Source organism: Astatotilapia calliptera, chromosome 18, assembly GCF_964374335.1.
Source record: "Astatotilapia calliptera chromosome 18, fAstCal68.1, whole genome shotgun sequence".
NCBI classification, from domain to species: Eukaryota; Metazoa; Chordata; class Actinopteri; order Cichliformes; family Cichlidae; genus Astatotilapia; species Astatotilapia calliptera.
The window spans coordinates 19716084-19742040 of record NC_137439.1 but is presented as its reverse complement, the minus strand read 5'-3'; the positions used below and the strand labels follow the sequence as shown (position 1 = coordinate 19742040).

General features: G+C 41.8%; 1 protein-coding gene across 4 annotated transcripts; it reads right to left on the bottom strand.

Annotated features, from left to right (window-relative positions):
• On the bottom strand, nt 1–24911 carry kif1ab (kinesin family member 1Ab). Of its 4 annotated transcripts, XM_080293404.1 has the most exons (49): nt 24522–24911; nt 23271–23442; nt 19902–19975; nt 19472–19651; nt 19283–19351; nt 18848–19026; nt 18654–18765; nt 18280–18357; nt 17151–17216; nt 17039–17056; nt 16875–16953; nt 16704–16782; nt 16225–16367; nt 16016–16054; nt 14758–14888; nt 14483–14562; nt 13557–13632; nt 13374–13453; nt 13173–13279; nt 13007–13090; nt 12692–12872; nt 12532–12604; nt 12336–12426; nt 12101–12249; nt 11507–11685; nt 11188–11325; nt 10986–11104; nt 10791–10876; nt 10521–10656; nt 10200–10383; nt 9776–9866; nt 9506–9624; nt 9365–9420; nt 9015–9123; nt 8829–8895; nt 8648–8732; nt 8444–8549; nt 8299–8322; nt 8074–8188; nt 7856–7989; nt 7504–7565; nt 7264–7409; nt 5949–6137; nt 5748–5819; nt 4972–5081; nt 4228–4371; nt 3904–4096; nt 3679–3797; nt 1–3432 (listed from the first exon to the last, which is right to left on the bottom strand). In XM_080293404.1, exons 2-49 carry the CDS (start codon nt 23374–23376, stop codon nt 3375–3377), a joined length of 5115 nt encoding a protein of 1704 aa, XP_080149530.1. In that variant the 5' UTR covers nt 23377–23442; nt 24522–24911; the 3' UTR covers nt 1–3374. The 4 variants fall into 4 exon arrangements, with proteins under 4 accessions (XP_080149530.1, XP_080149529.1, XP_026004870.1 ...); XM_080293403.1 differs by lacking the exon at nt 16016–16054 and having other exon boundaries at nt 14758–14957; XM_026149085.2 differs by lacking the exon at nt 16016–16054 and having other exon boundaries at nt 4228–4347; nt 14758–14957.
• Nucleotides 24912–25957: the final 1046 nt, after the last annotated feature.

The window sequence follows — 25957 nt, the reverse complement described above, 5'->3', positions numbered from 1 at the left end:
CGTTTTTCAACACATTTATTTATTTGCTTGATTCTTTTTTTGACAACTTTTGTTATGTGTCCACAGACATGAGAAAGAACTCCAGAACACTCAAAAGATAAACGTGAGCACTGAGTTTAAGACTTTATCACAGGCTGCGACCTGTTTCTGCTTCTGTCAAGCAACTCCAAGCAAGAGCACAGACTTGGGGTCACGTACCCAGTCCAGGATGACCGTCTTACTCACACTGAGCCGAGAGGTCCGAAACTGCTTCCTGATCCGCACTCTGTACTCTGCAGTGACACTTAACCAAGCAGCAGGTCAATTATTCTTATTCATCATGGTATACAGAGTAAAAGAGAGTTAATATCATCTGTGTAATGAGACCCAAACACAGAAATCTCCATTTATATACAAGACACGAGCCAAGAGGAAGGTTTCCAGTAAATCATTACGGGGATCATGGATGACATACTTTACAAGCAGCACTTTCAGGAGTGGAAAGCTGTTGTCATTAGCAAGCGGTAAGGCAGGAGAGAGGGGAAAGCGGAAGATAAGTGGACCTGCATGCTTTGATCCAGAGTTGTGACAGCTAAAACAGCCAAAGGAAAAGAAAAACAAAACGATCGACTGATGTGCGTGATGTGACTGATGTGGCAGGCACACTAAAACTACCTCACAAAGTGTTTCTGACACTCTTCAACTGTTAGGGTTGGAAGCCTTGAAAGTTATGTGCCAGTGTTTGTGTATCGACTACCTTGACGTATATATATATATATTTTTTTTTAAGTCCTCTAGATTTTCTAAATGCTTAATACAAAAATCATATTAAATAAAGATGCTTTGTGCGTAAGTGCATTAATTTTCAAGAACATAATTTATGCTTTGATATTTTACAAATAAAACTTTCCATTTGTCTTCTGTACCAGCAGACAACATGTTCTACCCAACACATTCAACAATAAATAAACTCAATTAACTCTTTGTTTACAGACAAAGTAACATTAAAAAAAAACCCAAAGTGGCAAAAAAAAAAAGCAAAATAAAACTGCAATAAAATGCAAAATTTAACTAGAGTCAGATTTTCTACAAACTTGTACATGATTTAGGCTGTGTTGCTCAACAAGTTGGCTGGCCTGTGGCACACAAAGTCCTAAATTCTGCTTACAGAGTGTAGAAAACTGATCATTAGCATTTAAATGGAAATGAGACAGGCAGACCGGCTGGCTGACCAGGCCTGTGTTGAATGCATTATATGCCTACTCGGTAAATTTGACCCAATGTTGTCACTCTTGCATAACAAGATAAAGATGTTTTAGATTTCAAAGCAACATTATCGATAGATTTTTTTTAAAGACCTACAAACCATTCCTTGTCATGACAACATCAAGTCAGTCATGCTTTACCGATGTCCAACACAAGCGTCAGGCTGTCAAATACCGAGCAGCTACGGTACAAAAGCTGGCAGGGAGACTGCTGTCAAAGGAAACATTTACAGTCTGTTACAGGCAATAACTATATGCTATAGAGGATCATTGATAATATTCACTCTCCAAAACATTGATATACATAATGAAAACTTAAAAAACAAAGATTAATAGCATTTACTATAACTTTACATAAAAGCTAATCATGAATGCATGTGAGTAACTTTATTTAGCATTAATGCTAAAGACAAGGATCAAGGAGAGAAAGAAAAGAGAGGTGAAGAAAGGGAGGCACTATCTGGTGCTAGGACAACGCTCTCGTCCACTTGAAGCAACCGCCCTAAAAAGACTGAAGGTCCACGGTCGATTATAACTTTGTCCTTTCTATTGAGCTACAAGAGGAGTCTTCACAAGTCAGCTTATCGAACGGAGCAACTCTGCTGATCCATAAAAATAAAAATGACAACCACACACAGTACAGTTGTCCTCCCAATTAGATCAAATCTGGTGCGACTCATTGGTTAAAAGAATAGTGTAACCTTTTGGGAAATTCACCTTTTTTGCCAGAAATGTGGATTTATTGTGTGAAAATTGATTAACTCAAGCAACAAAATCACCTACTAGCACTTCTAAAGCTCACTAATTTGCGTTTTACTCCATGATACTTGCAGCTCTTTATGCAAGATTTAGTCACCCATTAAACGAGTCCTATTTAGTTCGCTTCAGACGTGCTATTTTCCCTTTTTGTTAACGGCCACAGCCAAGCTTTCTGTTTCCTACCTTTTTGCCAAGCTAGGCTAAAAAAATCTGCTGGCTTCAGGATCATAAGTGCGCTTTTTGTCTTCTCATCTGAGTCTCAGCAGGAAAAGTATTTTCCCAAAGTGTCAAACTATTCATTTAAAATCCCACTAAAATAAAATAAAATAAAATAACTATCTTTGCACACAAATGCACAGTAAGTGAAACGATTACAAAAAGCAAAAGAACGCTTTGGTTAAAATAACAGAGTAAATGGTACGAGACATTAACTCAATAAAGTGCCATGCAACAAAACTGTCAGTGGTCCTGTCACAATAAAATACAGTGCAGCTTCAACAGCAACATTAAACATTTTCCTTCAGGGTTATACCTGCAAGGGGTTATGTAGAAAAAACAATATAAATAATAATAAAGGAAGGACGAAGCACATATCAATAACAAGGCGAGGACACGTATTATCTCTCCTGAACGGGCCGTCCTAATCTAGCAAACGATCTCGTGTTTTCATAGAACCAGATCTTAAAAAAAAGACACAGAAACAACAGCTTGGATCCCCCCTCATGCTACTTCAAGGTTAAAATGATGAGCAACAGCAATGATGAATCTCTGCTATCTGAAACCTCTTCAGTGAAACAAATACTCTATGCTGCAGAGCACCAAGCCAATGTACATTATTATGTACATTATATGTATGGAGGATGGATATGGAGCTATCATCGCTGCACTTAACACACCTACACAGAGAAAACATCCAATAAGATGTTTTTACCCCTCCCCTCACTTGATGCCGTTAATGGTTGATGTTCAATGTCTGTTTCACAGCTGAGACTTATGTCTTTGCTGGAAACTGGCAGCCTCACAGATGACACATCTACAGGAAACATGAAAACTAATCTGAACTAGTCCCAGCGCCCAGCAGAGGTAAGTTATGTAACGGGTTTTGGGTGGTTAGATTTTCTTAGGAATTCTTCTAAAGGTCGGAAGGGAGCACACCATGCAGGGTTAGTGTGGTGGTGACGGCAAAAAATGCTTTTGTCGGCTTTGTGGATGAGCGAGTGAGTGACAGGGGCGGTCATCACATAGAGGGATATTTAAATGGTTCTATGTGTAAGTTTGCTATATGGTCTATGCTCGATTAAGCAGGATGTTGAGCTGAGCTTTTAGATTGTATTGTTTTGTTCGCTGTTTTTCGCCAGGCCCCTTCAACTCTCACATCCGCTGAGCCGATGGGTACGACTGGACCGACTTTCTTCTGGAGAGCTTTGACCTGACAGAAGGAGAGTAAGAATATGTTAGGCAGGAAAGATAAATAAAGGAGAAAATACCATCTAATAAGCAATTATAATAATAGGTTTCATTTTTAGGGGATAAGTGACCATTTCCTGAAAAAAACAGAATAATTAAAATGTCAAAACTTTGTGTGGGTGTTTGGAGGTGGACAAAATATAAACTCTGGGTCTCTTTTCACTCATAGTAAACTATTTGTATGCTTCACAGATTCTCCACCACTCACCTGATGGTGCCTGCTAACAGAGGGTTAAAAGCATACAGCCAGTCATGCATCTCTTTGTCATTGGCTGCCTGCAGCAGAATCCCACGATGCTCGGTGCACACAGCAAACGTGTTGGGAGTCTGAAGACAGGAAATACTCCGGGATTACTAAACCTCATTCAGATTTATCGGTTAAATGGTCATATGTCTTTTCTGCAGTGAGTTTCACGACTGAAGTGAAGCATACCCGCAGTAACGTCTGTTTGTCTTCACTGTATTCCACCTTTGCAGATGACAGGTTGATGATGGCTCTCTCGACGCTGTCCCTCTCGCTGCGGTACAGGTACACATAGGGCCGGCGCACCACCACGAAACGCCTCACCCAGCCGCTGGTGTGAGGCTCCAGGAAGTGCAAATAGCCCTTCTTTGACACAATAGGGCTGCGCATGTTGAAAGAAATACAAAATGAATAACTGGCCTACGATTTGAATACTAAGGAAAATAATCCAGAGGATCTCCTAACATGTGATTGCAGCTGGTGGTGCATTAAACGTATCAAGTGTGATCTGACCTGACACGAATCTCCTGTATGTCGGGAACAAAGGTGCATCCTCTGAGGACTTTCTTTCTGTCCACGGGGCTGTACGGATCTAGGTCCGGTGTGGATGCTCCAGAACTGGGATCAGTGTGTCTAGACAACGCAAACATGTTCACACTGCATCAAAAAGGGAGCAACGGTCAAGACACAAAAGAAAACATTTCAAGCCCCTTTTCTTAGTTCTGATTTAAAACACATTTGCAATGTGTAACAAAACAACAAGGTGTATCTCTGTAAGCAGGTTACTTCCTATGAAAATCTACAGGGCAGCTTTCGTGCACTTTTCTGACAGTTGAGAATGAATTACAAAGCTGAACTTCAAAAAATTTCCCCTCCCTGAAAAAAACTTAACCTAAAGAGCAGTCGAACAGGTGTACCTAGCAAAGTGGCCAGTGTGTGTACGTACCTTCTTCTGAATTCTAATTATTACAGTGCAGTAATTATTTTGCATAGTTGTGCTAAATGTTGTGACTGTTGAAAAAACAGAAAAAAAGTCTTCTGTGGTGTTTTCATCACCTGCCATTCGTAATCTAAGAGCCTACACTGAAAAAACTGAGGACATAAATGTTTCTAAAAAAACAAATTCTGCACATTATAGAAAATACAACAGCATTTTGCTTTTACTGATACTACCTGGCCCCACATGAGACTTACTGCTCACTGAACAAAGCACCAAAAAGCGAGTAAGATGTATTCAAAATGACATTTTTTCCTCACCTGATGTCATAATGTCCCTCCACCAGTGAGGGGCAGGTCGAGGACGGGGTGAGCGTGCTCAGTGTAGAAGAGGATGACTCCCTCATCAGAGACGCAGACATCTCAGAAAGCTAAAACGCACACATGTGCAAGCACGCACACACAGAAACCAGAGCAACAGCAAGGACACGCAAGACAAGAAGAGAGACAAACAAAGACAAAACAATCCAGCAAACAATTAAGCACAAACGACACAGACATGCATTCAGAGAACAGCTTGATCAGTTTGTCATCTTCTAGCAATGTACTACAGAAGCAGCACTGTGGTACAAATCCTCGGTATGTCTAAGAGCCCCTCGCTGATGTTAAAGAGGACATGCAGGAGAGTTATTAAGTAAGTGGAAGCCTCACAGTGTCTAAGAAGAAGGGACAGTGAGGGGTGAGGAAAGTAGGAGGGGATGCATGGTGTAAAAGAGTAATCAGTAGACCTGAGTCAGCACTGAAAGAAATGGTTGTCATATTAGGCATGTTTTATCCAGCAACTATCTCTGAGTAATGTTTAAGCCAGGTTAAACATTACATCTGGTTATAGAGACAGAGGAGAGGTGAAAAGTATGAAATTCTTTGCAACAAGGAAGCGTGAAGTGTTTAAAAAACATGAAAGAATGAGAACAGATGTAGCAGAGGGAGTGACTGGAAAGAAGGACTGCGGGGCTTAAATATTTAGTGAAGGCTGTAAACATTAGGTTCAGAAGGACTAAAGGACTGGGTTATAGAGGGCCTAGGCTGGGGCTCACCTTGCTCTCACTGGCACTGCTGCTCACCTGGCTGTACTCCCTGTTGAAGGTGTGCATCAGCAGACGCAGACACTGGAAAGTGAAAAATATAAAAAACAATTTAAAAGCATGAAGCTGAATGAAGCTGTGTGTAAAAATAGAAAGAAAATAAATCTCTAATAAACCGAGGTGTAAAATAGAGATGAGGGGAGCAGCAGTCACCTTAGCAGCCAGCTCCCTCTGCCTCTGGTTGGGGCTGTCGGGGGCGGGGCTGCTGCTGGGGCTGTGGCTGAGGACGGGACTCTTTGCAAAGTCGATGATGTCGCCATTTTTGTAGAGTGCATCCTGTCCCGCATGCAGAGTCGCCTCCAGCTTCTCCCTCAGCAGCAAATAGTGCCTGGTCTTTTCCACCTTTAGAAGAATGTAAGGGAATTTCACTTGAAAGACAAAGTCCAACAGGAGTTTATTTAGCACATGTCAAGTAGGCAGTCGTTTCACTAATCTTCGGGAATAGTTCTCCAGGGTTCTTGAAGGATATTCAAAGCTCTTCTTTGGATGTTGGCTGGCTCTTGCTCTATTGTCAAGATGATCCCCTTCAATAACATTGAGGTCTGGGATCTATCCTGTGCTGAATGATGAAACTGTTGCCAATCAGATGGTATTGCATGGTGGATGAAAATCTGATGGTGCTTCTCTGAGTTCATAATTCCATCAGTTTTAACAAGATCTCCAACACCACTGGATGAGATTCAGCACCAAACAATGACAGAGCCTCCACTGTGTTTTACAGATGGCTGTAGACACTCAGTGTTGTCCCTCTCTCCTGATCTCCTGCACACATTTTGACGACAACTTGAACCACAAATGTCTAATCTGGATTCATCGCTCTACGAGATCTGTTACCAGATTTCCCTTCATTAAGAATGGTTTTGCTGGTTTTTTTCATATTTCATAAGGGCATGACTTTCTGACTTTCACTGTTCATTTGCTGTAGATAGTTTTTATGCCTGACATTTCTTTTTTTTTCTGGCCTCCACATGTCCAGTTTCCTCAAAATGTTTTACGGGCACACTGCACACAACCCCAAGTTTTACTGTGGCCCCCTGGAATTAATCTTATTGGTGCAAAATACAACTTCATACCTGTGAAACCATGTTATCTTTGGGATTTTTCTTGCTATCAACTAAAGAGATGGGAACAAATGAAGTGCTTCTGTTACTGGCTGCTAGTAACAAAATGCCTAAAGACACAAATATTATAATTATTTCTTTCCTAAGTTGTCTAATATATGTAAACACCGGTTTATCACTTGGGTTAGTTGCTTTTTATGCTTGAATGATTCATAGTTCCGGGTTAAGAGTCTTAAAAAACGAAACAAAAAAAACCCACTCCAGTCACAATGATGAGGTACCAGGACTGGACTGATAAAGAGTGCAAAAGCATCCAATGTCCAAAGAAAAACCTAAGATATAAGAGACTATTATGATGTAAGCACTGTAAAAATAAACTATAATATAATTCCAATAATTCCACTGACCTCCTGCAGTAAGCTAAGTTTCTCCAGCTCCCACTGGTGGTCGAGGATGAGGCTGTCACTGCGGGGCCTCCATCCAGCCAGGTTCTCCTCGCCTCTCACGTAAGCCACCGAGGTGTCCAGCACGCGCCTGCGACGACGCTGCATGCCTGACGAAGGGGAACAGAAGCATTTAGAACGACAAAGGACAAACAAACGTTTTTGCCATTTTCATTTATTATTGATTTATATTTTATTCTGCACCTGGACTTCCGTTGTCAGCCACGTGGCAGAGAGTGATTTCATAGACTCCAGTGACACGGTTACTGAGGAGAGAAAGCAGAGCAGGTTGTCGTAAACTTAAATCTTAAACTCTGAAGCATGCATCAACCTAGAACTTTGATCTGAAATGGTGCCAAACCAGTGAAACTACATGATAAATGTGTAATCACAGCCTCCCAACTTTCTAAATAGAAAGTTTTCATTAAGTCACAGAAAATATCCTTTTTTTTTTTTTAAAGCTGTACAGTGGGCTGGATTGGAGTCTTGGTCAGACCATTTTTGGCCCCCCCATCCTTATGTTTGACAGCCCTAGTTAAAATCCTTAATCCAGTACCTCTCAGAGGGCCGGAGGCAGCCGGTGCTGAAGAGGTTTCTGATGGAGCGGGATGCCGGCAGCTTTGTGTCACGGGAGTAAAACACCATGCAGAAGTCTTTGGTGATAACTGTCGGCTGAGTACAGTTCTCCATCTAGCCCAAATATAGAAAACATTAATAAAGTAAAGTAAAAAAAAAATTACAATTTTGCAGAACAATGCACGAACACTCTCCCACCTCTAGATAAGTAGAGAGGGTGATGTAGATCTTCTCCCCATAGGGTGTGACTCTGTTCAGAAGCAGAGAGTTGTGCATGGAGCTGTCCCATGCGGCCTCGAATCGGTAGAAAGTTCTACAGAGAGGAAAAACAGCATCTAGCCTTTCATTGCATGAAAAGCTTAAGGAACAAATGGACATTGTTGCATGTTGTTTTTAAGAAACAAAGATGGAAAAACATGGTACCTGTGATCAACTCCCAGAGAGACACTGCGATTAACAAAGAGAAATAAGGTGAGTTATGAACCTTTCTCTCCAGCTTTCAACAGTTTCAACTCAGCAAACAAAGAGAAAAATGCTTTGAAGGAAGACTGGATAAACAAATTCCTACTTGTCATCATGTTTTGGCCAGACGTATCCAGAGGTCAGGATGTTGAGGGAAAGGATGTTGGGGTCTATGATGGTCTCATCAGCCTCGGGCGTGTTTCGAATACGACCTGCGGGCAAACAAGTGACAATTAGACTGGTCATTTTTTTGATTTTTGAGCTCTTCCTGCAAAAATCTGACAAACGTGGCCACGTATATCGTACTCACCAATAACGAGCTCCTTCACTTCTTTCCACTCAATATCATTTCCTGTTTCGTGAGCAATTGTGACTCTGATCCTCCTCTGAATGCCCTGTGGAGTCGCAAGAAGATGAGGAGCGGATTTAGTTTCTCAGTGGTTAAAATGAAGAACTTAGCAGTGTGACAGCAGAGGTAAACATGGTCAGACCTGATGTAAAAGGAACGTCCCATGGCAGGGCATCCCACCTCTGTGGTCAACAACAGCCGGGATATAACTGGAGGCAGAGGGATAATCCATTTTTAGACACGTATTATAACATTATAACAAGTGAGATGCATGTGTATGCTTTCCCTTTTGCATATTTAAGCAGCAACAGGAACAGACAGGACTCACTCTCCGTTAGCTTCCAGCTCGCAGATCTCAAAGAAGACCATGAGATCGTATTTGGCGTGACAGGGTCCCGCAGTGGAGCGAGTCAGAGTGTTGAGCTTGGTGGCAGGCACTGGATGAATGAAGAGGATGCAGATTCATTCATTTGTTGCTAAGAATATTAAATCAAGCACACACGGTAATCATCGATAGATGATTGAATTAAATAATTATTTCATTAAAATGGAAACAGGCAGAATCAGAGGAGCCTGCAGAGCACTCATTCATTCATTCATTTATTAATTTCCCCTTTTTTTGATCATTAGATTAATGTATAGAAGTTAGATTGTGGTGGCTGAAATGTCATTGCTAACCTGGTTTGGATAACGGCATTACCCTAGGGAACTGCCTCCTGGAAGGTCTCAGTGGGCTGAAAAAACCCCAACATGAAACTGTGAGAAAAACTTTTTTTCCATCAAATTATCTCAAGTCACCCGGTCAGATTTCTTCCTGACCTGATTAAATCTTTGCAGAGTGGAGGGAACGGCTGTTTCTGATAGTGTCCAAACACCTCAAAGACGATGGGCTGAGTCTTGATGTACTCCGTGAAGGACTTGGTCACCTCCACTGTGATCTATCGGAGGCAGAGAGAAAAATACTCGAATGAACCCTTGAGAAAGCTGTTTGTAGAAATGGACTGCTAACATAATATGTCAAATAACAAGAGGAAGTGAACAGTAGGTAATCAGTTGTCTTTGTTAATATAAGCGTTTAATGCTGCTTACATTTTGGACATGGTAGAAGCCCAGTGGCGGCCCTCTGCCGGTATTTTTCAGCGGCTCAGTGGAGAAAGCTTCGTCATGACGGTGGATGAAGCTGAAAACAGTGAAGTCATTTCATCAGCTGACCTACCTTTTTGTTTTTCCTACACATTATATCACCCAAAGCATCGGGCTAACAACAGCACAGATTATTTCACTGTCAGCTTCTCAAATGACAAAGACTTTAATCCGTAAATTAGAAAATACATTAAGTTTGATTAGAGTTTAACCATTAATTCATGTGACCTGTAAGGTAAAATTTGTAAAATCTTTGTATCTAATTGCATAAAGACAAAAGAGAGAACTAGGAGAGGCATTCAGCGAGAACTGTTAAATGAAATTCACATCAGGTAGACGATGTTACTCCAGGAACTTTGCTTTAACTTACTTGAACTGGCAGAAGATGTCGGCGTACTCTGCAGAGATGCTCGAGGCCTGTAAGACGGTAACTCTGAAGGTGAAAGTGCTGCCGATCTTGAGGTGGGACAGCGCTTTCTCTGGAGACAGGTCCAGAGGAAGATCCAGACCCAGACCTAAACTCTTTACTGGGCTTAGAGGAGCATCCAGTGTGGCTGCGTGGCACAGAAGAAGCTGAGACTCAGAAACGCATTGACATTTTGACATTAGATGTGCCAGCTAGGAAATATATTTCCGTTCATGAGGTATTTCTAGTAAGACCACCGTGTCCCTGTCGTCGCCCTCCCCTCACCTTCACAGGTGTTGTTGTTAACTTCATCTGCAGAGATTCCAGTCTCAGCATTTTGTCCTTCTCCCTCCACAATTCGCAGCTCTTCCTGTGAGGTGTTGGAGTGCGACAGACTTGCGGGACACGACTCAGTCTGAAACTAAACAGAACATAAAATCATCAGCTTTTGCCTCTTTTTACAAGCAGAACACTAGAATTTCTTTTTTCAGGCTCCAAATTTCCACTTTAATCTGACAAGAAGGACTCAGCTGCACAACACCAGCCCAGACGTACCTTCTCAAACTGTTTGTCTTCAAAGGAGATCTTGGCGGTGCCTGACTGCCTCACGCCAGAGCCGTAATCAGGCGCCTCCTCATCAGCTAAATAGAGACACAAAAGCACAAACAGTATAGTTAACAAGCATTTCCAGAAAGACAAAACAACACAAGAGGACGTGTGCAGCATCTGACAGCTAATTTTTATTTGTACCTGAGATGGCCTGCACTGCCACTCTAAGGAAGCCTTTCACCTCTCCTTTCTCGCTTACAATGGCCACACGATGTACCAGAGGGACCGGATACAGCAGGTTACTCAGATACACAAAAGCCCTGAGGAGGAGGGAAAGTGATGATGGGTTTGTGGGCGTCCTCACTGTGCAGTAAAAGAACTTAAATCTGTGAATGTTACTGACCTGCCGACCAGACGGAACCAGGGGAAGCGGTCGTAGAAGGGGTCGCCTCCTGTCAGGGCGTGGTCACAGTCCTCCACGGCGCTGCTGGGCAGCTCCGCAGCACGATCATACATTTCTCTCATCAGGTCCAGCCTCTGTCTACAAGGGCCAGGAGAAAACAACAGGTCAGTATCTGCTGATATGCAGACATGTGTATCAACTGTCAGCTACTTTGACCAGTGCTTTGAATTAAAAGAACTGCACTGTTTTCTACAGGGATGACCATTAAATTGTGACCGTGAAACGAGCTTCAAGCCAGACTCTCAAAACCTCTGAGTACCTCAGTTTTTCCAGAGTCCAGTAATGTGTGGCTCCGTTCTTTTGATCTTGCACTTCGACGGCCACTATCGTCCGAGGGAACGGTCGCCTCTCTCTCTCTTTAGCCTCACTGGGAGGCAGCAGGTCAGGGGGCAGCGGAGAATAGAGAGTGTCTGTCAAGAGGACAAACTGGAACTGCACCTGTGAAGAAAACACGAGATTGCATCATAATTTAGACTAGAACAGCAGCTCACAGTTATTTGAGTAATCCAAAACGAAAATGAGAAAATTGAACAGCTGAGAAATTGTAGTATTTGTTCTAAATACTTTAACTGCACATATGACATCTGTCAAAGACCTAAATCCTTCATGTGCCTTTTTTATTAGTTAAAAATAAATAACTAATAATAACAACATGCAAAGTAATGTCAATGTCAATGAGTACAAGACACATATTTAAAGTCAGGGAAATAATGAAAAATTCGAGTTTTTCAGACCTCATAGAGCAACGACCTGCATTTTGTTTGTTTACAACAAAATTAACACAATGTGCAATGAAACATAGCACAAAAAATATCATTGCACTGCCAAAGCATATATCTTACAACAATCTAACCTTCTTCTTCAGCTCCACACTGATTGCATTGGCCTCTTTGAGGAAGATGGCGTTGCCCCAGAGCAGATCCCTGAGGGACGTGAACTGATAGAAACGCCACTTTCTGAAAGCCCACAGCGCCAGCTCGGTCTCGCGCTTCGTCCACGGCACTGGAGGGTACACGAGAACTTGATGTGAATAAAATGAAAGTCTGATGCCAAAACTAAAAGAAAAAAAATTAAAGTGATAGTATCACCTTCCTCTTCAGGCTCCTCCTCTTCCTCAGGTGACTCCAGGTACCGAGAGTCCACCTGTTTCCGAAGGGCCTCCAGTTTACTCTCATAGTCCTGGAAGAAAACATGCAGTACAGATCAAGAGGAGGTGCGGATTTACATAACACCTAGAACTGATTAGTACTTTTTATGATCGATGGCGATCATGCGAGCACCCACCAGCCGCTGTTGTTCCAGCAGGTTGCTGGCTTCCTCTCGTTCTTTGCGGTACTGATCCTCAAGCTCCTGAAGCCTGCAACATTTCATTTTCATCAACACCAAGGAACTTTCCCAAGACATATATTCATACCATTAAAACAAGTCATGCGACCACACCCACCTCTGCTCCATCTCCTGCTTCATGTCGATGCCTTGTTTCTCCAGCAGCTCTCGCTGAGCAAAGGCCCAGTCGACGGGCTCCACGGGTGTCTCGGCGCACGGCGTCCTCTCCCGCTCCAGACGAGCCTGCTCGGGGTCGTTGAAGCGGAACACGTGGCTCTTGCCCATGATGATGCGATTTCCTTAAAGATGCAGCAGGAAGCATGAATGTTGAAACATTTGACTCAAGCATTAAAAATTACACCGCTGCTTAAATAGACACATATTTCAGGACTTGCCAAATTTATTAGAAAATCAAAGACAATCTAATACTTACCAGACCTCAGGACAATAGGTGAGGTCACTCTCTTGCCATTGACATAAGTCTCTGCTCCCTCACACGGCTCGAGAATGACGCATCCTGTTGCAGAAAAGCGTTAAATGTACGTGTGACTGGAAAGACGGATCTTTTTAGCAGATTTGTCTACAGGGAGAGACTTTACCTTCTCCCTGAGGGCCAGTGGTGCTGCTGAAGGTGCAGTGTTCATCCTTGATAAAATGGCCACTAAGAACAATGTCTTGGCGAGTTTTGGCATTTTCACGGCCAACCCTGAAGGAAGATTAAAAACATATATCGAAATTACTAAAAACTGCACAGTATCCGGATGGATTTCATGTCAAATTGAACTTATAGAACTCTTTACTTGGTTATGCCGTCTTTGATGTAATAGAGCAGACACTCGGACATCAGTGGGTCCTCGTTGAGGTTCACCAGATGAGGCGTCTGAAAGAGAAATATGTTTCAGTGTTTGTGTGAGTTTGGTCTGATCGTTCAAGAGGTTGAGAAGTTGTTTGGCAAGTGCGTGGCACAGACTGAGGACCTGTACCTTTTTGGGGGAGAAGACGCCGACTGTGCCTCCATCTTCTCTCATGGCAACGCCCATCTCAGCCAACAGTGCCTCTCTACAGAGTTAATCAGAGTTGGAGTCAATCCATGAACTCAGATGGAAATTTACAATAATGCTATTTCTTTTTATTTCATTAAACTGACAGTCTATCCATGCAATGCATAATGTTTTGTGTTCCTTATACAAACTGTATAAAATCTCACACTTTTCATGTGCTTCTTTGTTTTTTGTAATCGATGAGTTCCATGATTTGCAAAACTTTGGGTAAAAGCACATCATGTCATGTCTGTAGTCCTCTGTAAAACAATCTGAATTATGCTTGATAATGCTATACAAACACATTTGACTTGTATAAGCACCTCCTTCAGGAACGATGTCAATACAGCCTTAATGTTGGAACTATTTTTCAGTTGTGAGGAAGGACGTTTGGATCACTTGCCAGTGAGAGAAATTCATCCTCAGAGGGATATGAACGGGAAATTTCACTAAAAGCTTTCAGAGATCTCAATCTCATGGTGTAATAATTAGTTTTGCTTTTGTCATATGGCCAAAAACATTGTGAACTTCTATTGAAAATTCCACAATGTATAATAAAAAAGAAATTTAGGCAATTTGATTTGGTAGATATTTACACGAGATGCATTCCCGACACAACAATCTGTGCTGCCTCCTGGCATCAAAACAGAGATTTTTTGCTCATTAGGAAAATGTGTAATTTGCCACACTCATACGCACTGCCGTAACATGTCCTTGAAATAAGTCCAATCAAAAATGGACAATTGATTTTTTACTTGTAGGTGCACTGCCTTGAAAAGCCAGGCAGATACGCAAATGTTAAATTTAATGATAATTTCAGGTGGTTTTGCATTCGTGGATATCAAACAGCATAAAGAGCTTGGACAAACCTCTCCATACGGATGGCCTCAGTACGGCGCAGCTTCTCTTCCCATGTCTCATTGAGCTCTGCGATGATTTTCTCGGTTTCCTGTTGGTGATGGAGAAACAGCCTGCTCTCAAAATGGAAGTATTACCTCTGCTCATTCTCGTATTCATCAAGGAGTCTTCCCACCAAATGCCTAAGCCCCTCTCCTCCCTTCATTCCCACTCACACAACCCAGATCCACTTTTGCTCCGGTGAACTTTTTCTATCTATGCATCGTCATCCCCTATTTTTTCCTACCTTGAGCCTTTCAATGGCTTCCTCACTGGCCGGGCTAAAGATGCGATCGTGGAGGTTGCTGATGGAGCCGGCTCGACTGGATAGGGCTGAGAGCGAGGGTGAGGGGCTCATTCCCGTCATGGCATGGGTCACTGTGGAGAGATCACCCCTTTGATTGACAGCCTGGCGATTATTCACAAAGTTCTTGTAATCGCACAGGTCTGCCAGAAAGAGAGGCGTTGCATGGAAGAAAGCAAGGAAGGAAGGAAGGAAGGAAGGTAGGAGCAGACGCAAGGTATTCAAGGAAAGACATCAAGGATTGAGAGGACCACGCAGGGATACGGATTTAAAAGGAAAAAAAATAAAATAAGGGAACAACAGGGAGGGTAACAAAAAAAGAAGAGAAAGCTCAAATAATGGATCAAAGAAGCAGACGTATTTGCTTTCCAAAGCCATCGCAGACGGAGAAAAAAAGAGAGCAACTCAAACTGACACGGCATACAATGTCAGAGACTGAATGCTAAATACCAGAGGGATTTTCTTTTCTGACACTGAACTGCACACAAACACACACAACAAGCTCGCAAGCAAGCATGGTTAGGACAAAGTGTACTCAAAAAAATAATAGATACATCACTACAATGCATGAGGACCAAATATAGAGTGTTGATTTTTATTTTCGTGAAAGAAGAACTGATGTTTTTAAGCTGTTTAGCACAGCGTTTGTAGCAAAGATCCCGGCGGTGCAGGCCTCTAAGCACCTGACTCAGAGCATCGAATGCAGCAGCTCCACACACAGAGGACCAGACTGCAAAACACAATCTAAAATGGCATCCTCTCAGTCAGTCCTTTCTTCCATGGTCACTAATCTTGTTAAATAACAGCAAGATTCAAGACAACCCTGAATCTGACAGTTTCCGCTGTTCTCCTATCGGCATCTCTTAAACAAAGTATCACTGTGGGGTCACATACTTTTGTGGCTAAAAGTATTTCGAGGTTTGGGGAGTAAAAGAAACATGTAACACCATGGAAAAAAGAAAGGAGGCCATTTTTTTCTCTTAGCCAATGGATTACAGCTTTAACAAGATTTAACTACAAAGATAATTTTAGTTGTTCTGTAAAGTTCGTTTTATTTTTTTAATCAATTGTGCATCGTCTGACTCCATGTACACTCTCTCAGGATTGTTAGTTTGGTCTCTGGTGTGGTGGAGGAGGAAAGTCGGCTCGGGATTCATTTCTTTTTAGCTGCAAAGCGCAGGCTTGCTACAGTTATACACACATTTCAAACCAGTGATGACAGGACCAGTGCAGCGATACGCTGATAGGACAGAGGAGAGAAGAGACTGTGTGAGAGTGGCGCTCACATCCCAAGTTAATCCTCTGTCTCCAATGTACTGAGAGAAAAAACATAACCTGCACAAAAGCTTTTAACTACCAGCTTCCTGTGCACGTGTGTGCCACGTGTGCGTGAGCTGCTGTGACACTCACTCTCGATGATGTCGCCCAGGCCCTGTGCGTACAACAGGTCTTTGAGACGAGCCACCTCCTCTTTCAGCTCGCGCACCAGCCGGTTGTTGGGGTCCTCGTTGATCACGGCGTTACAGCGGATCTGTTTGGCACGATCGGCGTACCTAAAAGGTGGTCGATAAGTTATCATTCCTCAGCCTCTCTGTACCGAATAACAGTGAGCAGATAATATGAAATATAAGTGAGGATGGTGTCTCACAGCTGGTTGAACAGAAAAATACGTTTGTGAAGTGTCCATTAATGGTTTTACCCGACAGAGCGACATGAACTCCACTTTTCTGCAGATGTATGCAGAGTTTAAAATCTAATCTAATCAGCACTTCTATTTATTTGCTTGACCCTGCAGTATGACAGTGTGACTTTAGCTTTAAAATGCATTTATAGTGAAAAATGTCAAATTTAATGATCCCAAAAACAGAGCTTTAATATATTTTCCTTACCGAAGGGTACTTAGGGTTTCATCATAGTTAATATCAGCAGGGCTAAGGGCAGCCACCATGGCTGTGCGAGAGTTTCCTCCTAAAACAGATACACAAATATATTTCATTAACTAACACAGAAAATCTTTTTCTTATGCTAAAACCTCTTTTTTTCTGGTTGCATTTGCATACCTAAGTTCTCCCTCAGCAGCCATGTGAGCACCGAGTCTCTGTAGGGAATGAAACTCTCCACCTTCTTCTTTTTCTTGTTCTATCAACAAAGGAATCACAATAATATTTGAAGTTTACCCTAAAAAAAGATGCTCCATATACCCTGCGTGCCGCTGTATACTAACCTTGTTTGGTGCAGAGTCCTAAAAAGAGAAGAAGAAACACCAGCATTTGTAATTGAAACACACAAAATAGGATTTTAAAGTAAGATTTTTAGCAAAGTGTAAAAGTTCATACCAGTTCAGCCAGAGCAGAAATCACTTTTCCCAGAGTGGTCAAGGATTTGTTGATATTTGCTCCTTCCTGCAAACACACACACAAAATATAGAAATCAGCCATTTCATGTATTTTTCCATCTAATCATGAGTACATTTTAGATATATTACTTCAAATTAGCACTAAAACCACCAAAGGAGTCTTTTTTACTCATTTGGCATTTTAAAAGTCATGTAACTCAAAAGAAGATGAAATTGATTGGGGCGTTCAATCATTTATACCTTGAACCAATGGCGGAGTAAATTTGACCCCCAAATGAAATCAATGTAAAATGCTGCACTAAACAATGGCAACAGGCCTGGGTGTATAGTGACACATATTGTTTATACTATTTTTTTTATATAAATGCTGCTATAACATGAGCTAGCTAGATAAGGTTGAGAGATGAGTATATAGAAGACTCCAACTGAAGTTGGCAAATTGTTGCAGGATGGAGAGGCTCAGGATGGGACATCTGAGTCGGGGAAGAATGAAGCTGAAGCCATTACGGACACATGGAGAACGGGGCTCAAAGAACCACAGCTAATCTGAGTAGAGAGTTCAGAGTAAGCAACGTGGCCGTGTCCAAAATCAGCACCCGCTGCTATGTATTATTAATTCTACGTTTATGAAAATGGATCAGTTTGTTGAAAGATGTAATTAGGTACCAATCAGTGCATATTTATGAGTTCAACTTTAAATTATGTTTCTTATTTTGTTGTAGAAAACTGTGGAGTCTGTTTTAAAATATAGGCAATGAGCTTTTCAATCAGTTTTTTACTTTGCTTCTTTATCCTTGTGTATTTATTCATTTTTTACTTTTCCATGATCATTTTCTTCCACAATGTTTACATTTGTGGTGCGTTACTTATTGTGTTTTTCTTGGTGTGCCCTTTGTTTTAGAAGATTATAAAATACATTTTAACCTTACAATCTGTAATGAAATACTCAAAATCATTTGTAAAACCATTAAACCCCCTGAAAGGGAATATTAAATACTTATTTTGTCAAATTTTACAAATATTTAGAGAAATTAGATGAAAATGAACAACTTCTTCAAGAAAAGACTTGCTTGCCATTGCATAGCACTGAAACAGCAACATCATCTCACCTTCAGCCTTGTTCCTTTAGCTCCAGTTGAGTCTGCTCTCTCGCTGCCAGCCAAGTCAACCAAACTGATCTTGCTGACCTAAGAAGACAATAATTTTTTTTTTTTTCAAAATAATTCACCCTCTCTGAAAAGGACTAAATATCCACCGCAGCAAACACAATCCACCCGGAGCTGAAAAGGAGAGCTGGCAGTAAAGTGTGGTTTACCAGTCAATACAGAAACACGTTCAACAGATAGCAGCACCGCATACGCGGCCTCCTAACAGGCCATAAAACGTCATAAAATCATTTCTGCCTCAACTCTCCTTATTGATTTGTTTGTAGTCAGAAGAATGGAAAAATAAAATCTTCGTTTGTGGGTGATTTGCACCGGACCTTCTCTGACGTGTTGTCCGTCTCCATGTCGTGTTTCTTCTGAGTGAAGATAATGTTGAAGACGGCGTGGGAGCGGCTGCTTGTCTCGTTCATGTTGGTAGCAGCCACAGTCCTGAAAAAAACAAAAATACATGCTCATGGGTTTTTAAAAATAACAATTATCAAATCTAAACAACTGATCTTAAATTTTTTACCTGGCCTTGTTTCCAGAATCCATCAGGTCCTGGATGTCATTGTAGGAGGTGACGGCTAGCTTTGATAGATCTTCAACATAAGGTCCCATCAGCGGGTGCTCTCTGACACGCAGGTTTCCTTTGTTTTTGGGATTCAGCAGGTCACGCACACGCTCACAGTAGATCTCCATGTAACTCACCTGCAGGGAGAAGAGAAGGCAGTCATAAAAGATGTTTAATGACTAATTAATTCGTTATAATAAGTGACTTGCTGCTACAGGAACAATATAAGATTAAAAATGAATGAATTAGCTTCTGACTATCTGATAAAACAACACAATTCCAATATAACCTGCTTCTGTTTCACATGTTTCAGCCAAACTACCTGAAAAAAATTTCTTTAAATGCAAACAGGAAAGCCTGCCAAAAGGCATATCAGAGTTTAGCATGACTCACCTCCACTGAGTAGGACATGCTGTTGTCATTATTGCTGTCATTGATCTTGGTGAAAAGGTCCTCGCACAGCTAGAAAACAAAATGCCACTGTCACTTTACAACTTAAGGACTTCAAACTTCTGTGTTGGAGTCAAATCGGCACAAAATTGTCTTTCATTAAACTGTATTTAAAACTGCTTCCTGCTTTACCAGAGGAATGATTCCCTGCTGGTCTTTTTCCTGTCGGCCCATCATGGTGTAGCTTTTGCCTGCACCCGTCTGCCCGTATGCAAATATACACACATTGTAGCCTTCAAAGGCGTGGAGCAGCATCTCCTCTCCGATGTCTCTGTACACCTGCATCTGGGAGGCATAGTTGACGTCCTCAGGCTGCAGACATGGAGATAGCGGAGTGATAACGAAGAGGGGGGGGGGGGGGGGGGGGGTTGAAAATTAGCATTTTTTAATAGCATGAATATTCATTATTCTAACACACATTAAATATCAAACAGTGTGCTGCAGGCAAAAAAAAAAAGAAAAGAAAAGTTAGAGGGATTAGTCACTGGGGACTTGTTTAAGAGCAGAGCCTTCTATATTCTAATGCAGATGTATTTCCTTTGATGAAAGCTGTAAGACTCACCGTGGTGTGTGACCAGTAGGAAAAGTCAAAGTTGAAGCTCTTGTTTTCTTTCGGCTGTTTTGGATTCAAGATTGCTAAAAAGATCAAAACAGATCAGTTAGAAGCATCGAAAGCTGAATGTTCTTCATTCTGTCTTCCTTATCTGGCTTTTTTAGTTTACATACAGTAAGCCAGAAGGAAACTGTGAAACATTTCATATCTGCTATGAATCTATATCAGTATTTTATCACACAGTCTTTGTGACCGGTTAATTTTGTCGCGTACCCACACTCTGTATGCATGCTGTGTTTAAATGCTCGTGGGTTTGCTTTGATTTTCTTCTTTTATTTATTTTTATGATTGTTTCCACCCAGAGCAGTGAGCAGCAACTCAATTATGTCTGTAGACAAGATGACCTGCTGCAGTTCAAATTGAGTATCAAAATTGGGAAGAAAGGTTATTTAGGTGACTTTGAATGTGGCATTGTTGTTGGTAGACAGGCTGGTGCGAGTATTTCAGAAACTGCTGATCTCCAGGGATTTTCCCGCACAATCGTCCCCAAGTTTACAAAGAATGGCCCAGAACATAGAAAATATTCAGTGAATGGCAAGGGTCAAAGAGGGAAATGGCCAGACTGCTTCGAGCTGATAGGAAGGCAACAGTAACTCAAATAAAAGCTTGTAACAACCAAGGTATGCAGAAGAGTATTTCTGAATGGAAGGTTAGATGGGGAACCTTGAAGCAGATGGGCTGCAAAAGCAGAAGACTGCACTGGTTTCCATTTCTGTCAGCTTAACAGAAAACTGAGTGCACCAAAATGGGACAATTGTTACCATTGAAGGTTGGAAAAACGTTTCCTGGTCTGATGAGTCTCGATATCCGCATTCTGATGGTAGGGTCAGAATTTGACATAAACAACATGAAAGCATGGATACACCTGACTCAGGTTGCTGGAGATATAAAGTTGTGGGGGATATTTCCTTGGCCCGTGTCAACAGGCACCAAAATTCCTGAGAAATGTTTCCAGCAGTTTGCTGAATATATGCCACAGGCCATTAAGGCAGTTCTGACAACAACTTGGTACTAGTAAAGTGTCCAGTAAGCATATTTTTTTCTATCACTTTGAATTATATTTACCAAAAAACACAAAAAATGAGAACATTCTGGATCAGATAGGATTTACAGTTCTGCTCAATAACAGCTTTTGCAATTATACACCACAGCTCTCTTTTCTGAGGAGGAGCAGCTGCTCTTCTGGCCGCAAATTAAATAAACCGTATCACCCCTTGTGGACGAGTTCAATAAAGCAGCAGCGTCAGTGAAGCAGTCCTGTTAAGAGGAGCGAAGGCTCTTAGCACTCGATACATGTGAAGTTACCGAGCTGAAGTAATGCAAGCCTGAATCTTCTGGCTTTTAATGAGGTCATTAAAAACAGGCACAGCAGGCTGACATGCGCCTGCTCTCTCCTGCACCCTTACATCAGCTGACCTCGGGTCTGGACTCGACCAGAACAACGGGCCCTTGTTGGTCCATGCAGCTCGTATGATGAGAGAAGAGAGCCGCGGCTGTCGCTACATCCTACACACACTGACGGGTTTCAGGCCTGACTGAAGCTTTTGTTTCCGTCTCGAGCTGCCAAAATGCTGCATGCCTCCCTGCCCGCTGTTATACCGCCGCAGGACAATGCGGCCCGCGAGACGAGGTGAAACACTAAAAATGCTTCAAAGTGGGTCACAGAAATGAGACCAAAACAGCATCAGAGGATCACTTTAAACACAACTCAGACTTTCAGTGAAGCACCTCAGACGCAACCTCGTAATCACTGAATCGAATTGCTGTAATTATTCACATAAACACGTGTCATATGCTCTGTCTGTTTTAAAAATAGAGCGCTATATAATCAGTTTACTGTAAAATTAAGAAGCTAAGAACAGCCTTATCCTACTGGCCAATTAAAAATGAATATTCAATATTCTTCTTGTTATTAATTATGCCTACATTTACATAAAGCCTGTTATTCTGAAGCACAAACAGAACAAAAATGCTCCATAAACACCTCATACAAACTAGTCAGAAATGCTGAATGCTTCTTTTAATCTCTTACATTAAGGGATTTTTGTTTTAGAGATTGCAGCATTTTTCCAAGTATTCTGTTTGCATTTTGTCCTGAAAAAGTACACAACTTGACTTAAAGTTGGTGGTTATATAGTATAGAGCTTTCAGTCGACTGATCTTTTAGACAAAACACATGTAAATATTCTGCAATTAATAATAATTTGTCTTTTTTTCCACAAAAAAGGCCACTTACCTTTCTTAAAACACACACTTATTGTTCCACAATGAAAAGCTAAGTTGGCGTTCTTCTTTAAAGATTAAATGCACATCACAGTGCTTCTCTGGTGCTTTTCAGTCTAAGTGAACCACAGGTTTAAGTTTCCACCTCATGCTGCATTTCTACACCTACACCTGAGGGCTTTGATTTTTTTTTTTTTTAAAGAGAACTATAAAGTTAATTAATCAAAATGTCAATGACGAAATGAATAATTAAGTAATAGAGGTAAACTTCAATTAAAGCAGTGCCACTGGGTTAACATATTCAGTGTTAGATCCTCAGTAAAGTGGGTCTTTAATGCTTTTACCTATTTTTTTGGTCATACATATTCTCTTACATGGCTGGATGCTCGTGTGGATACAGTTTCAAATAAAGAGCACCAGAGCTGAGAGTTTTTTTTACTCTTGGTTCTGTATGATGTCATTGAAAGGGGATAGTCTGGATTTGGTCATCACAGGCTGTGAGCAAAGATACTTTATCCACTTGCTGTTCCAACCTTTTATTTGCGAGGGGCAGCCAATCAGAAGAAAGCTGGGTTAAAAGGGAGGGTGGACTTAACCCTCCGAGATCTACATTATCATTGGTGATGAGTCAAGCGTGCACCCAACCCTAATTCTGTATTTTGGAGAAAAGAAAAATGACTCTTCTGGAACAAATGTGAATAGTTTTGGATGGCTGTCAGTTAGAAGAACTGTTTTGGGTTTGTTTGGTTTTTTTTACTTGATTGCCAAGACTGGGGAGAACACACACAGACAAACAAATTATATATTCATAGAGTTAGGGTTATGATGGCTCAGACCTAACAGGCTGGTTTTAAGGCAAATGAGCTAAAATGTGTAGTTTCAGAAAGCAGATAAACTGACACCTAGTGTAAGATAAATAAGGATTATTTTTAACCTTGAAATGTGTAAATCGACTTTATAAGTTTGCACAATAACTACATTTTAAGCACCTCTCTCAGTTAAAAGGCATAATTAAACTCTCAAACATTAAAGTCAGTCTGACTAAATCTTCACTGAGAAGTCTCGGCGCTACCAGCTGAACTCTCGTATACTCACTCGTGGTGTTCCCAGACATCTGAATGATGCACTTGCTCTCCTTCCCGATCTCTCTGGAGTTGAAGGGTCGGACCCTCACCGCTACCTTCACGGAAGCCCCCGCCATGTTGCAGGTCTACGTGTGAGTGAGCAGAAGAGCTGGAGATCCCCGTGGCCAGTGCGCACCTGGCACCTGCACAGGTAGACAATGACAGAGGAGTTCATTAGCAGTGACAGCACATGTGACACCATAAATCATTAAGACTCCATATTATAGAATTTAATCCAGGAATTAAACATTATCTTTTAATATTTCTGACTTGTTTTTTTGTCATTTTGTTTTTTTAATAATGGTGATGCAGCTTTCTTAGCCACAAACAGCTGAGACATACACATGACACCATTTTCCATTTTTAGGCCCTGAATCACAGTCAGTTTGTCTTCAGGCAGAAACACCCAGTTCCTACTGACTAAATGGCTGGACCAACATTTGGCAGGATGATCATCAGCGTCTCTGCAATTCTACAGTAAAATGGCTGCTTATTCCCTGCCAGCAACACCGCCATGGATGAAGGCCTGACTGCTTCAAATCAATGAAAATAATGCACAACCCTGAAATATGAGGCGCTTCTCACTGCGCCTTCCAAAATAAGCTCGATATTCCTTTTTTTTTCTTTCTAACCCCTACAATTTTTTTTCTTAGTTAATGAGCTAATTTACAATAATTCATAAACGTATCATTGCTTCCAGACAGCACACCGCACATCCACCGTCACATCCAAGCCCCCGTCGATCAACAAGGGGGGAAATCTTGCTTAACATCCAAACAATAAGCCATTATTGATACGTTATAAATTTGAGGATGAGAAGAATTTTAACCGATGACATTTCCTGGATATTTCCTAAGCCATGTAAATAATGTCTCCTCCATCTTGCTGTGCCTGCCGCACCTCGACGACAGGCCGCGTAAACATACACAGCTCAGACACCAATTCATCCCAGACTGCGTCAGAAAGGAGGTCAGCACACATTATTACAGCTTACATGACAGTCCCAGCCTTTATCAACGCCTTTGCTCGTCCAATTCACTCAGTAAGATGGCAGATTTGTGTTTTTTGACTGTTTTTTTAAACACAGAATCATACCCCAAACACCCTGACGCAGCGTCTCTTAAGCGCACAAAAGCTTCGAAATGACCAACACGCAAAAATACCCTGTCCTCACCGAGGCGTGACACCCATTATTGCCCTGAAAAAACACGCCGTGTCTTACCTCAGCAACTCAGACTCGACAGCCGCAAATGGTGGATCCCCCTTCCCATTCAAAACAGCGGCAGGATCCTCTGGTGCCTCCTCCGATTCTCCTCTGCAGCTCGTATTTTGGTCCTTCGCTCTATCCTTTGGTTAGCCTACAGCATCATTTCCCCTCACGCACCCATACATGGATAATCCGCCGTGCCTCAGCTTCAGCAGCGGTGCGTCAGTTAGAAAAGAGTGGGAGACTTGGAGTGGTGTGGAGGGAGGAGCGGGGTGCCGCACGGATAAACAGGAGGATGGGTGCGGGATGCTCCGACGGCCGGCCGTCAGTCTGTCCGTCAGGCAGTCTGAAAGCAGGGAAAATGGCGGTGCAGCTGTGCCAGGGATGCTGGGAGGCGGTGATGACATCAGCTTCAGCATCATCAGTGGCGGGCGGCCACGAGGCAAAGCGATGCAGCACAGGAGGAGAGGAGAGGAGATGGAGAGGAGAGAGCTCAGAGACGCAAATATGACTGACAAAGCGTGAGTCTGGAGGTTTGGAGAGACACAAATCAGACACGAAGCTCGACTCAAGCACAAAATTTACATGAAAGTTGAGCAGAAATTGTACAACGAAACAAACAGACGAATGTAAAGGAAGTCTCTATTCACCAAAGCATCTGACAGTGGTAATTTGGTAGATTTGACAGATGGAGTGATTAATGGGAGGATTGGATGACTTTCTGTTATGTTCTTTGTTCTCAGGCTGGTAAGAAGGTACCAGGTCAAAAGGGTGGAGTTATATAGACTCCTGGGTGTGTCCATATTTTTTTGTTCACCACTATTTCATTTTGGTTGCTGTGATTATTTTGAATATATTTTGTGCACATTATTATGAGTTGAATTTCATTGAATAAATCATTTTTGTGTTATTTTTTGTGTGTATTTTTTTGGCAGCGTGTCAGACAAAGTCAACAAAACCCAACCTCGAACTCTCAGCGACATTTTGTTTGTTTTCCTGTAGTCGCTACATTAGGTGTTAGTTTCTCGCGTTTATGCTTATTAGTTATCTTTTGGGTCATTTCCAGTTTTGTTTTATTTTATTAGATAGCTGTCTCTTGTGCCTTGCTTACAATTCTTTTAGTTTCTACTCCACAATAATACCATCTCTTCTCTGCTCAATCAGACTACAATGGTAAATGAGGTGTGCAGAAAAATCACTGCAAATTTAGGATTTATAAAAACCAGGAAGTCAGAAAACAAGCAGGTAACATCACTGCAGAACCATCACGCCCTGGTCACCACCTGTTCCAACTCCTCCTCCATTGTCCGCACTTGTGCTGGTTCCCTCAGCACTTCCCTAATCACGCTCTGTGTATAAATAGTCCTGTCTTCCCTTGTCTCAGTGTCTTGTGCCTCTCTCTGTGATTGAGTCACTCTGTGATCTCCTGTGTTTGTCTGTTTATTGCTTTG